At 45.7% G+C, this 14747-nt stretch overlaps 1 protein-coding gene across 2 annotated transcripts in view; it reads right to left on the reverse strand.

The window, feature by feature from the left end:
* Positions 1 to 14747, reverse strand: part of st6galnac3 (ST6 (alpha-N-acetyl-neuraminyl-2,3-beta-galactosyl-1,3)-N-acetylgalactosaminide alpha-2,6-sialyltransferase 3) — a 29133-nt gene that overhangs the window by 9037 nt on the left and 5349 nt on the right. The window contains exons 2-3 of one of the 2 annotated variants that reach the window (XM_067253645.1): positions 7066 to 7251; positions 3134 to 3543 (exon numbers count right to left, since the gene is read on the reverse strand). In XM_067253645.1, coding sequence (XP_067109746.1) covers positions 3134 to 3543; positions 7066 to 7251 — 596 coding nt within the window. Of the gene's footprint in view, positions 1 to 3133; positions 3544 to 7065; positions 7252 to 14747 lie in introns of those variants that run through there. The other variant, XM_067253646.1, reaches the window with a different exon arrangement.

Raw genomic sequence — 14747 nt, forward strand, 5'->3', positions numbered from 1 at the left:
TATTTTTAAAAATTCATAAATTAATGTTTTTTCGGGGGGGGGGTGGGGATTTCTTTAGCTTTAATCAATCACGCTAAGGGCTGGCATGGATATTTGGCATGGCCTCGTTTTAATGCATTTTGACTAGTTCAATTGTGAGTTTAATTTCACAGTCATTACAATCTTTTCAGCTACTAATGTAATTACATGCTTATTAAGTGGTGTCTTGGGGTTTATAGCACATCTCAAAGACTGTACTTTATTGGAAAAACTGCAAATTCAATCTCTTTTTGCATGCTGAGTAAAAGAGAATCAGTCCATTATTCTCTACTCTGGCGAAGCATGATAAGCATGGAATTAATGTGGGGGAATTAATTAATTAATTCCCCAATGAGGGCACACTTTTGTTTCAATACACCCTCAGAACAAGCCATGCCTTTTCCAAGCCATAACGTTTTTATCTATCGTTTCTCTGTCTCGGAATCTATAAACAAAGAAACTACAGACAGAATGAATATTTGTATTCAACTTGAAAAAAAGACAGTAGTGTGAAAACATAGAATGTTTTTGGACATGTAAGTCCTGTATCTACTGACTAGGCAGACGTTTTTGGTTTATGGAACACGTGAAAGTTCACAAAGTTCACTCAGAGAGATAGATTGAATACAGCTGTGATTTAATTGCTAAATGAATTTCTCCATAATTAGATAAAACACTCCGGCCCGAAAAGGTGCATCTATTAAGCGTCTCTGTTGACGCATGTTTTTAAATAGTTTCAATGTGTTTTTATTAGTTTGATTCAGAAAGCATGCCCTTCATGGGCAGGCTTGAATGAATACTGAAAAACACTGTTCTGGCCAACAGAACAAACACTCACACTCATTATAACACATGCATGCTCGTACACACACCTGGGCCACCCACCCATACACCCACCCACACACAGACACACACAAACACACCCACACACAGACACACACAAACACACCCACACTAAAACAGATATCAGTGAGTGAGCACAAGCCCAGGTCAAGCAGGCCCAGGTGGCAGCGTTGTGACAGTGTGATTAAAGGGTTCTGTTTTAAACAGTGTTATCCACCTCCACTAACCGGAGCAGATATGGTGCAACACTCCCTAACAACAACTAGGTCTGTGAGCCTGATGACCCCAGAGCTTCTTCCCAGCCAATCCCCGCTGCACCTACAGAGCGCGACTGCCTGAGCACAGAACACCAAACCATCCGTCAACCAATCATCCGTCAAGTCGCTGGCGGGAAAAGTTTAGTGGACAATTACGAGAAAACAGAGACTCCTCTTGGCTGCAGCTTATACCTATCGGTAAATGATTGGGTTTCATAGACAGCTGGCTAGGCAGCCAGCCAGACAGGCATCATAGCAGGCAGCCAGCGCTCCAGTGAGCTTGATCAGTAGGCAGACAGCTGAGGCGGGCAGCCTTCGTCGCTGCGTTCCTCCAGCTCTCGGGATCATTAGAGCCTCTTTCGATCCACTCCCGTCTCAAACAAGCCTGATGATTATCTCCTGCGCTGTGCGCCGAGTGTTGATGTGAATGTAGCCGACACACACTCGCAGACAATCAGAACACGAAACAAAACAAAAGGTGGAGAGTGAGAGACAGAAAGAGAGACAAAGAGAGAGACAGACAGACAAGGAGAGAGAGAGTCCCTCACCAGCACATCAAGTGTGGGAGCTCTTCTTAAGTGGATAAGGCCTGGGTGAGGCTGTGAGGAGATCTTACGCTGCAGAACCCCCCCCCCCCTCTTCCTCCAATCACACATTCTATTTTGGCGACGAGTGATTTTTTTTTCTTCGTTCGCAAGCGCTTTCACACCGCGTTGGAAGGTACGGCAGCTATCTGCCAGGGGAAGGATCTGTGAGGCGGGAAGCAGCAGACTCCCTGGACTCTAATTACTGGAACTCTTCAAGTTGGCACACACCGTCACAGACCAAATCTCTGACATATTACACAGACAGACAGACAGACAGACAGACAGACAGACAGACAGACAGACAGACAGACAGACAGACAGACAGACAGAGCAACGGGTAGACTTTCTAACAGCATGCTTTTTAGTCACCTACAGTATTAAGACTGAGACCAGATGACACTGAGGAGCACCCCTGCAGTTGATCTCCCTTAGATGTGCAGCCTAATTCCGCGCTTACGAGAGTTTCAGACCCGGAGCAGGTCTACCGTGCGCCGAATACAAATGGTGACAATGGAGTTGAAATGAAATGCCTGACTCTTGTTCTTTGTTGTACGTCTTAATCTTCTTAAAGGGGTTTCGTAAAGGTTCTAACGACGTGTGGGAGCCGTGGAGAAGCAGAGGTCTGTGGGTCTGAATGCTAGTGAGTCTGAGACAGGCGGCTGCCATCTCTACTGGTACCAGGTGGGGTTGTCATCCCTGTGTTAACCACCTGCTAAACTCATGGGGACTGGCGAGACAATATAGTTAGCGCTTAGCATGTGGCTATATCTCGGGGCTGATGCGGTCCCCCCATTCCTCCCTTGCCTGGTTTGTAGACATCTCCCAGGGAAGCAACGCACACCAACCGCAGCTGTGGTTCATCATTATATTCAAACGCACATTTGATCCCGTTTTCTGTGTGGTTTGTCTGTGCGATCCTACAGTGAGCCACAACAGCCGCTGGAGCTCGGAACCTTGCTGCAAAAGGGGGAAGAATCCTGCCCGAAGCTTGTAACGTCATTAACCTGATTTCCCTGATGTGTTTGGCTGATATCTAGACTAGAGCACATCTGAAGGGTTTTCATCAAGGAGACTCATTCAAAATGGCCTCCAGTGCTGCATGAAAGTCCAGAGGGGCTGTTAAGTAAATTGCTTCTAAAGTAAGAGGAAGCGTTCGCAGGAGCGTGCGCAGGCTGGAGAGAAGGTATCAACAACGAGGCCAGCTCGGTCGACCATGTCAAGACACACCGATCGACCGAGTACAGAGTCCCGCTCTCCCAACCGCACCGCTCATCTGAAGTAACACTAATACTAAATGCACGTCACTGCCCTTTAATCCCCTAAAAGAGTTGACCTAAACGCAGCAAAAAAACAGCACAGACACACTCAACAACAAGTCAACAGTGTTGGCCTGTGACACGGACGCGCACCACGAGACGCCGGGCTCACCTGTCCTTCCCCGTCTCCTTCTTGAAGACCATGTCACAGTAGTTCATCCGGTCCTCGGTGGTGACGTAGATGCGAGCGTCGGGGTAGTTGCCCAGCGCCTGCCGCAGCATGTTGTACACCACGCCCTTCCCGTCCGTCCTCATGTTCCTCAGCGGGCCCCACACCACGTACACCGTGTCGTTGGCCTGGCCGAAGAAGAGCTGGGGCTTCTGCAGCAGGAGGGGCACGCTGGTGTGGGACACCACCCTCAGGGTGGTGCGGCGGCCCACGTCGGGCTCGAAGCCCCGCGTGGGCGCGTTGTTCATGCGCCAGATGCAGGAGGAGCGGTCGATGTCGGGGCCCGCCGCCCGGCTCAGCATCTGACCCGAGCTGGACACGATGCTGCACACGTCACAGTGCAGCTTCAGGGGCTGAGGGGGAGCGAGAGGGGAAGATACTGTTAGGGATCAGGTGGTTGAGCGGTTAGGGAATCGGGCTAGTAATCAGAAGGTTGCTGGTTTGATTCTTGGCAGTGCCAAATGATGTTGTGTCCTTGGGCAAGGCACTTCACCTTCTTGCCTCGGGGGAATGTCCCTGTACTTACTGTAAGTCGCTCTGAATAAGAGCGTCTGCTAAATGACTAAATGCAAATGTAATGATTAGTATCTCATCGCCCGTATGATTTTTTTATATACCGATTTCGCATTGTGAATAGACATTGTCGATGGGGGATTATGCTGGAGACACCTGTCCGTTTTCGCTTTGCAGGTTGATCTGGAAGTGAGGTTGCTTTTAAGAGATAAAGGGACAATGCACTGGGTATGCACTTCAGAGCACATCGGGATCACAACAGGGATTGTGATCGTGTCATCTGTTCTCCCTCGACGGAAGCAAGGGGATTCAACTCAAACTCAACTTGCAGTGGCGGCATCAGTCTAAATTCTGCCAAAGCTCTTTGACTTCGAGAGCATGCACCCCCACACTGACGATGAGATGTGGGTTTATTTAACGGAAGCTAACATGCTTTTTCGTTGTCATAAATGAATTTAAGGGAGGTCGGAAATGAGGATAGACTGTTGTTATTCACATTAAGGACGCCGGCTTGCTATGTTACCAAACCGCATGCACTCCAGATAATCGATAGCGCTGTGTGCATTACGGTAAGTGCCTTCTGAGGTTTAAGACGTCCACTGTGTGTACTATCATCTGTCACGCATCCTCCTGTGTCGCACAAAGGAAAGCTTGCACACTGTTGATTTCCAGTTATTATGGGGCCTGCAAGAAGGATTTCAAGGTTGAATAGAACGTTTGTCTGGGCCGGACTCTTTCATTGACTTGGTGGTTGGAGACTGGAGACACCCATCACGGGAGCCTTGAGCTGTCAGCGAAGCCTCCATTAGCCGCAGCTCTCCCCTCAGACTGGTCCTCTCATAACTCCATCTCCTACACCTCTCACACATATAGATGAGCTTGTCCGGGGGCCTGTGGGAGCGCTGGCAGGCAGGGAGCACGCCCTGCTGGGCCCGCCTCCCGGCCCAGTCACTTCATCTTGCTGGCAGTCTTGCAATTACCTGGATTTAAACTGACCGGATGCATGCAGTACGGATCAATGGCATGGCATTGAGAAAGCATGACATTCTTGGGATGTGTGAGATATGTTCCAGCTGCAGAGCGAAGGGAGGTTGAATAGGCCACTCCGACTTGGCATTACAATCCAGCGTCAGTTTAGAAATCCCAAATTACGCTCTCAGTAATAAGCAAGCATGAAAATCTAACCCCAAATGCAAAGCCCCCCCCCCCCCCCCCCCCCCCCCCAAGTCTTTACGTTATAAAAAAAAGTTGGGTATGTTATGACAGCATACTTAACAAAGAGGACATGAGCCTCAATATTAAATGGTTTTGGGAGACACACTTAACCATGAGTTTCATTAGGCTGTTTTAAAGCATGATTCATTAATGCTGGGTAGTTCATACATGGATGATCCCAGTGCTGTTGTGCAAGGCTCCCTTATGGTGCCCCATACAGATTTATCCAATTAAATGAATGTAATTTCAGTTGCATTATCGGTGTGGAATGTCAAATAAGTGTTCAAACGGAAAATAGAATCTAAATGCACTTTTTAAATGCGAATAGGATTGAATTTTCATAATATTGAGAGGTCATTGCGAATGTTTGCAGTGTTTTCTCATCGAAACTGCCATCCAAGAAATCCGACAAATGGGTTTTTGATTTCATTTTTTATCCATTGTTTACATTTCAAATCACTGGATCTCACCATTTGAAGTCTAAATGGAAATATTGAACTTCTGTCACAGTCAGTGAAGGACCTAGCCGGTATGCAGGGGTTTTTGGAAAAGACAAATGTACGCAATTACTCATGAAATGTGGAGTTAGAACAATAAGTCAGCCTGATAGACAGTTTCAATCAAATCAGCGGGATGAGAAGGCACCGTGCTCCTGATGCATTATGGGAGAATAGCATGGCAAAGCCCCTTGTGTGACATCCCCCCACCACATAGGGTGAGGCAAGATGCACCTCATTGTCCACTGGATCCCAATTCTGCTGAGGAAGTATGAATGCCTGCTTACTGACTGATGGTGTCTTACACAGTCAGCCTTTCACACCAGCCTAATCACTTATGACACCTGACACAAGGACATCACTCTAACTCAAACTCTACAACACTCCAGGCTCATTAATGATTCAGCAGGCATATGTAAGACTGCTGTTGCTGGCATTAACTTTCACACCACTCACTGCCTGTTCTCGTTTTCTGTAGGAAAGCACTAGAGAACTGAAGGAGAGACAGAAAGTGAGATTGAGAGAGAGAGACAGCACGAGCGAGAGAGAGAGAGAGAGAGAGAGAGAGAGAGAGAGAGAGAGAGAGAGAGAGAGAGAGAGAGAGAGAGAGAGAGAGAGAGAGAGAGAGAGTGGAGACCTGCATCGATAGATCCTACCAATCTTTAATACGATTTACATAAACATCCACAGGGGCCAGGCGCAAAGTGATTTAAAGCAGGCTTGTCTGGGCTTGTCCTGGCCCAGAAAGGGGTGAAGATGTTGGGATGATGGCTGTAATGTGTGATTGCCTCTGGGCCCCTGTTGTATGGAACCCTCCAGTGGCGGAGAGCCACATTTCACATCAATCTTCCCATACAGGCCTGGCGAATATCATACATCCTCTATCCATTAAAGAAGAGGGCAAACAATAAGACACCCTGGATTTACAGCCGCTCCAACCAGGGAGTATGCTATCTTTAATCCACTGCATCTCAAAATGTTAAATCGCATCTGGGCCTGTGGGTAGACGAAGCATACGTGTTGTTTGTTTCGTGGCGCAAATAACTCACATTTGTTGGCTATGGACGCAATGCAAATCCACTCACTCACCGAGCATGTTCCCTCTCTCGTGCTCGGAATTGAACTCCTTTGATACTTTCATTTCCATAAATTGTGCGGGGAACACGTATCCCCGAGCTGTTTGATGTTTAAAGATCTGGAGCACATGTACATGGAGGTTTGGAATTTCTAAAGAATAATACACACCAGAGACATCAAATAGCACCCTTGCAAATCCACAATAACGCATGTAATGAATAAAGCAGAATGTATTTGGTCGTATTGCTGTGGCATTGTATTACAGATCGCTTACTTACTGCCATAGCGAGGCACCGACTAGTCAGAGGTTATGAATCAAATATGAGTCTCCAGTTAATGAAAGGTTATGAGCCATGGCTGTATTAGGTGTGTGTCTGTGTGTGTTATATGTACCTGTAGCACAGCTGTGTGTGTGTACTGCTTTGCTTTGTTATGTGTGTGTGCAGGTGTGTTCGTGTGAGGAGCTGTGTGTTTGTATGGGAACATGTGTGTGTGAGCAGCTGTGTGTTTGTGCGTATGAGTGTGTGTGTGTGTGTGTGTGTGTGTGTGTGTGTGTGTGTGCGTTCCTCTCACCTCCTGCTTGGGGATGCTGACGTAGCCCAGGTGAGGTTTGTGAGGCTGTCTGGAGAACATCCAGCGGCTGCTGAAGCTATGGCCGAAGACAGGCTGCAGGAGGAAGTAAGGCTTCTCCGAGTAGTTCACCACCACCACGAACAGCGACACCACCGCTATCAGGCTGGTGACGATCACCGACTTCTTCTGAGAAGGAAAAGAAAGACAGTGAGACAACATGGTCTGCCTCGGCCCAGTGCCATTCAGTCCTTGAAACGTTCCAAAGTTCTCCATCCCTCCTCAGTGCAATGAGTTGTTGTTATTGCTACAACGACAGCATAAAGAGCAGGTGTAAAGGTCCCAGTTCAATTCCTTCCATGGCAGCGCAGTCGAAGTAGAGGAAATCCATCACCCCCCCCCACCAATACACTCTTAATCCCCTTTCCAATGCACCGGCGCTTCGCCTCTCTGCATTCAGAATCAGATAGAGCATATTTGAGCAGTTGTGAAAGAGCTGACCCAGCGCTGCCTCGCAGTTGCCCCACCTTCTTTATGAGAGAGAGGGGATTAACAGTCAGCCACCGTGTGCAAATACAAGCGCCCGCTTTTCCATTTCAGCGCCTCCGGCAAGTTTCGGATCCGTCGCTTAACGGAAAACTGATCGGCCGGAAGTTGGACGAATTATGAGTGTGGAGAAAGAGTGCTGATGGGTTCTAAATGTATACTGCAGCTAAGCAGACCGAGGCCAAACCGGTCTGCGTGAGGATCTCCATGCTCCTGGCAGGATGAGGAACCGAGATCGATGCACACGGGACAGCAGAGAGAGATAGGGGGAAATGCAATCAGTTTGCAAAGGACCTGCATACTGTACTGCATCATAAACCAAGCGCCATGATAGATATGTTATCGCCAACACAGACGCAGCCGTGAACACGGGCAACAACGGCCCGTGAAATGTTCGCGGCGCGCCACTCCAAAGTTGCTCAGGGGAGAAACGGCGGGTTTTGAAAAAAGTGTGGCATTACTAAGATTCTTTGAAGCTATCTGATGGCAAAAGGATTCGATCTACAGTGGAATAATGGGGTGTCTGTCAAGCCAAACTCCCTTCCCTTCCAGCTCTGATCTCCAACATCACAAGTCTCAGGAGGTTGCCTTGGCTTCACAGAGGAAGATCAAACACGGGGGATGGTAGGAGAAAAAACACACCATTTACTGCACTGACAAGACGATCGCATTTTACCTATTGCATACATGTTACATCACTGTCTATTTCATGACATTACAACCCATCCGTGACAAGAAAACACGTGCGACTTTGATCTCAGCAAATACTTGCAAAGAGGCTACAGCCTTTAACCTTCATTTGCCTTCCTTTTTGGAATGTTTTTTTCTCTCTAACAAAATAGAAATATATGCAAAACAAATCTGTGAGAGAACATTCAGTCCGCACCAAACTTTTGGAGTGTTTTTCTCACTAACAATGATATATGCAAAACAAATCTGTGAGAGAACATTCAGTCCGCCCCACACAAACACTGAATGCCTCCATATTCGATTAAGTAGTATGCGACTTGCAAAGGGAAGTTATGGTTCCTCCCTCTGTAAACCGACAGAAGAATTCAAATGACAAAAAGTGAACAACAATGCATCCTTGAAAGATGTTATACTGAGATAGCGCTGCAGCACTTTGCTTAAGATATTACCTGTTCCCATTCTCATTTAGCACTCTCTACAAGTCTACAGCAAAAGCATCAACAGAAAACAGATAACAATTCTTTTCCTCCTTCAACCTCAATCTGGCAGCAAATTACTATGAAATGATGTGACAACATCCGGGGGGCAATTTGAGGTCGTGGAGTGGGCAGAGTGGCAGATGAACTTCCCCTGACTGAACAGGCGACATTTGACTCGGCTCCGCGTCCCCACATCCATCACGGTAATCACTGTCCTGGTCCTGTTCTGGACCATTCAACACATGAGAGGTTTTAGTCTGAGAGGAGGAAACAGTGGGAGGGAGGACAAGGGCAGCGCAGGACACGAGCAGAAGATGGCCGCCACTACAGCAGCTCAATGAGGAAGGTCTGAATCAGCTCAACCAGTAGTGGTGACAGACACTCCTCTGCCACCTGATAATTGTAGCAACACGTCCAGGCATTGTTTCCTAACCAGAGCCAGCAGCAGCCAAGAGGAATGGCCACTGTCTCCGAGCAGGTTCGCGGAGACACTAAAGCTTCCTCCTTTGAGGTATTGATCTCTGTTTTCAGGCTCGGAGCTGAGCATCATTGAAACTCAGGACACAGGAAGACAATCATTCTCTCAGTCAGACCCTCCTGGTCTGTCTGTGTGACTGGGTTTTATAAGGAGCTTTATGGGAAAGATCCATGAGGGGGATTTTAATGGTCATATCAGCCCTTTCTTAAGTTTGAAACAATGCATGCATTCAATGGCCTTAATTCATAACATCTTTTTTATCCTAAAAAAAAATAACTCGAAATGTCTTTCTAGCAAAATGGTCATACATCCACTAAATATCACACCGTAAAACCGTAAACAAAAACATAGCCTACATGAATGACACATGAAGCATCTCAAAGTGACTTACTACTTGGCTTGGTAAACAGAGAGCACATATTTAATTCAAGAAGCTAATCACAGAGGGGAATTAAAATAATAAGTAGCTCAACCTGGAGAAAATGGCTCATGAAAAAAGCATATCTGGTAGCTATTTACAAAGGTCTCCTGGGTAATAACGAAACCGAAAATTACATTTGCAATGCAAAAACGCTACTTTCCTGGGACGTTATTCCAGCCGCTATGGTCCAGCGAGCACTTAAATCCAATTTCAATTAATCAGGGATTCAAGAAAATATTTACCAAGCCCTTCTCTCTCCCCACAATTTAATTCAAGTGTCACTGCTCTCCAAGGCAATAAAACTAGGAACATAAAGAAAAAAAACACTGGTGATAAAGTGGATTTAGATCTAATAATCTCTCCACTGTATTACAGCAATATTGTTTCAACCAAAAATAGAGCGTAATATAAAATGTCCTTGGAGCAACACGACTGCGTTTGGTGTATTTCAAAATGACTCTCTTTTCATTTGTATAAATGGAATGCAAATAATGTGGATAGAAATATAACTATGCAACAGCTACAAATATTAATAAGAGTAGGTGGTGAGAAAATGGAACCACACAAACGTGTGAGCAACCCATCTGAGAGAAATAGAAGTGGGAAAGTGTTTCTGCAGGACATGCAGGCATCTTCCTGCTCAGGCCAGCAGAGGGAGCAGTGCACTTTCTCACATTCACACAGCAGTGCAGCTTCCCTTCTCCAGCGTGTATTAGAGAGCTGAGAGGCCGATGTGGAACCTCCTATAAGGATCTGTGGAGTTCTGCTCTGTAATCGTTAGAGGAACAATGCCAAACAGCTACAGCTCCTTGGAAAGCACTGCATACCAAGCAACGTTTGTGGGGTGAATTTTCAAGGTTTACTTTCTGACTCAATTTGCGAATGAATTTCAATGCAAATGTAAAAACGATTTACTACTTTGATGATGGATAAGAAACCCTTGATTTAAAAATTAAATATTCAGTACTAGCAATTATCCTTTTCATTCCTCTCATGTGGCATCTTTCTGTTGCAGTCTGTATGATTTCCCTAAACTCATTCAGTTGACCTGAATAAATACCACTCCCAAACAACGGTGACATCTGAAAAAAGAATCCCTTAATTCAGGTCACAAAAACGCTAATCCTGGTGGCATGATGGCAAACCATTTAGACGACGGGTGCCAACGAGGAGAAGTCTGTTTCTTTGTGTATGTGTATTCTCACCAGGGGGAAATGATCAGATTGGATTCCCCCTTGAACTCCTTTTGAGAGAAGACAAGATAACTCATTAATCTGCAGTGTGTGTGTGTTTCTGTGTGTGTGTGTTTCTGTGTATTTCTGTGTGTGTTTCTGGGTGTGTATGTGTGTTTGTGCGTGTGTTTCTGTGTGTGTGTGTGTTTCGGTGTGTGTACGTGTGTTTCTGGGTGTGTGTACGTGTGGAATGTGTTAGTCCTTCTCCACCCTCGATTTACGTTAATCTGATATCAAAAGAAAAATTATCCCTGTGAGAAGTAATAAATATACCTTTATAATCCTAAATTCTGATACATTCTTAAAACGACTTAGTATGTGACCAAGTGAAGTTTGATACTTCACTACTGCTGTCTTACAGAGAGAGAAAAAACAAAGAAAAATACTTTTGTTTTGCTTTCTTGCAGAGATCTTTGAAAGGACACCTCACCTTGAGAATAAAGTGTCCTTGAGTCTCAATCTCCAAGCATGAAACGCTGTAATTTACAAAGCCTGGACACAGTCAAACTGTGTCATACTTGGTGAGTGATGGACACCGCTCCCATTCTCCTCCTCCCTAAAACGAAGCACTTAAAGCAATTGTATTCCTCCCTTACTGGCTATGAGCTTCCTCTCATCTGCTAATGTCTCCTCTTGGGTTTATGGTTTTAGTGGCCCAGAAAGCCTCCGGGTCAAACCTTGTCACCAACAACATTACAGAATGTGGACCACGCGACGCACATAGTGTTTCCCTCCTCTGATTACTGAGATTCAGGACGGCTTGTTCTGTTAATGGTTCCATACCACGCCATCTGCTCCAATCTGAGGTTCACAACACAGAGAGAAGACTAACACTCATCCCCTAAAGCCCAAAAGTTATATAATAAATGTTTCTTTCCTCTCTTTCTCTCTGAGGTCTGTAGTCCGGTTGGGTTCAACTTGGTTGAATATTCAAGGCTGTCAGTTATAAGCACCAGTAATCCAGAATGTAAACTGCACTAGGCCAGAGAGAAAAAGATGAGTGGTGCTTCAACAGTAATACGACTGCGACTGACACTTTAACATATCCTGATGATGGAGTTTTTTTAAGTAGTGACACAGATGGCTGAGAGCGGGAGAGATTGGTCCTATCAAGGACAAGCCTTGCCTGATGAAATTGCCATGGCCATCCACTGTCTGGCGAGGAGCTTGGCAGTCAGGACTCAAGACTGTGAATCACTTTGAGCACACGAGAATAGGGTTGCAAAGCTACATGAAACGAAACTGCAAACTCCACATTCCAAACTCAACTTCTACTTTTCCAACTGTAATTTACAATCCAGATATTGGAATGCATTGTCCCAGTCCGGCCCGCGTGAGGTAATATACATCGCCTGATCACTGTAGTCTTTCAGGACTACCTGAAAGACTACAGTGATCAGGCAATTTACGTATTTGCGTTTACGCAGCCTCACCGACAGGAGACACTGAATTAGCTGTTGGTTATCCCTTAAAAAAAAACAAAAGGTTGATACAGAGAGTGGACAAATACAAGAACTTGACTGATTAAGTGGGCGCGGGCCGCTGATTGTTGCTAGTTACCTCTCAGCTGTCCTTCGAATCTCAGGGGCGTAGGCAGAATAATCTTTTTGGGTAGGCTTAGAAAAATATGGATAGGCATCTTTTCAGTTTTTTTACTTATTTACTTTGGAATGTGCACCCGGTGCATAATTTTTCGGATATATTTTTGTTTTTGGGTAGGCCTTAGATCAAATGTTTTTTTTGGGGGTAGACCTGTGCCTACCCAGGCCTACCCATGGCTACACCTCAACCAGACTTCTATGCACTTGTTCAAGCACAAGCCAGACTGGATTTCTCTCACTGAAGTAAAATGAACTGAAAAATGCATGTATTGCTTTTTGTAGAAAGTTGATCAATTGCATAATCTGTAACATACTGGAAGGCCAGCGCTGTCCTAGGACGCCCCTTGGACACAGTGCAGTTGGTGGGAGAGAGGAGGATGGTAGCAAAGCTATCATCAATGATGGACAATGAATCCCACCCTATGCAGGACACTGTCTCTGCACTGAGCAGCTCCTTCGGACCGGCTCCTTCACCCTAAGTGTGTGAAGGAGCCGTACCGCAGGTTCTTCCTTCCTGCTGCTGTGAGACTGTACAACCAGCACTGCTCTACACACACAAACACACACAGGACTCAACCACTCTAAATAACTCATGGACACACTTAAAGTGCAAACTACTGTGCAATATTTATATTGGTTTATTTATATTTGGTCTCCAACTGTGTTATCTTTTTTATAATATCTCATACTTACTTTGTAAATTGTATGTATACTTCTGTCCACTTTGCTGCTGCAATGCCCGAATTTCCCCATTGTGGGACGAATAAAGGTATATCTTATCTTATACTGCAAAAACACATTTTCAGTGTTTGTGAAGATTAACGAGTTAAAATAAAATGAAACACTGATGTAATGATTGTTTTTGTTCGTTCGTTCGTTATCTGCCGCTTGTCCGGGCGTCGGGTCGCGGGGGCAGCAACCTAAGCAGGGAGGCCCAGACTTCCCTCTCCCCGGCCACTTCCACCAGCTCTTCCTGGGGGACCCCGAGGCGTTCCCAGGCCAGCTGAGAGACATAGTCCCTCCAGCGTGTCCTGGGTCTTCCCCGGGGCCTCTTCCCAGTGGGACGTGCCCAGAACACCTCACCAGGGAGGCGTCCAGGAGGCATCCTGATCAGATGCCCGAGCCACCTCAGCTGGCCCCTCTCGATTGTTTTTGTTTTTACTGTTTATTACTTCAATAGGAATATTTTCCAATTTGACCTACACCACAACTTCATATATTTATATAAATATTTACAGAATATTCTGATAACCAGTAGCAGCTAATCAAAATATATATTTAGGCCTACTGCTTTTTAAAATGGGAGAAAATGAGTAGTGGGCAGAGTTAAGTTCAAGTTATCATTGGTGCGGTCCTCCAACACATTTCAGGTTTCTCATGTGGCTCCTTGTAGCCTAAACATTTATTGCCCACCCCTGCAATAGGCGGACTCCGGTCCAGATCTGGACCCGGACGCAATACAATTTTGACCGAAGCCAAAATCAAAATTCTAATTTAGTCATGATCCAAGCAAGTTTTCAACTTGCAAGGGCCAGAAAAATAAACCATCACTGTTCAGGACCCTGGACTGAATGGAAATTTGGTGAGTGGACCTTTTGGGTTTCTAATTGAGTACCCCTGGTCTATGGCATAGTAAAAGCAAACCTCACTTAAATTGAACATTTCGGAGAGATAGAGAGATGACCACAAAGTAGGCCTACCGGGCATTCACAATTTGAGGCCAAAGGTAGTGGGGAGGTTAGCCTGGTCCTACCAGACTCTCGTAAATTTCATTTGTACAGAGATGTACTGAAGGAAAATGAATATTGAGTAGAAGTATGTAGGAGGGCGGAGCCAGGCTATGGGGATCTCTGGCTGAGAAAGAAAAAAAATGTGATCGATCAGTAGAAATCCATTTCGGTTGACCCGATGAGAATGCAAGATTGCTGACATTTAGTATTTGGTGTTTCCTGCCTGAACCTCCAAACCAGGACTGTTCGATAGTGCCCACTGCTTATCAGCCCTGACACCAGCACTGCCAGTGATAACAGAGATTATCCTCATTCAAACTGAGGAGAGCTATAAAGGGGTCAAGGCTAATGTTGAGCATACTGAGACCCAAATCAGGTAAAAGGAACACAATATATTGTTATTCAGACGAGAGGGATCTTTGACAGAATGGGCTTCTTAAGAACACACTGTCACTGCTCACAAAGAATCTGAATAACATCTACTGTGAGTGCCAGCCTAATTCCATGA

This window comes from Osmerus mordax, chromosome 16, assembly GCF_038355195.1.
Source record: "Osmerus mordax isolate fOsmMor3 chromosome 16, fOsmMor3.pri, whole genome shotgun sequence".
In the NCBI taxonomy this organism is placed as follows: domain Eukaryota; kingdom Metazoa; phylum Chordata; class Actinopteri; order Osmeriformes; family Osmeridae; genus Osmerus; species Osmerus mordax.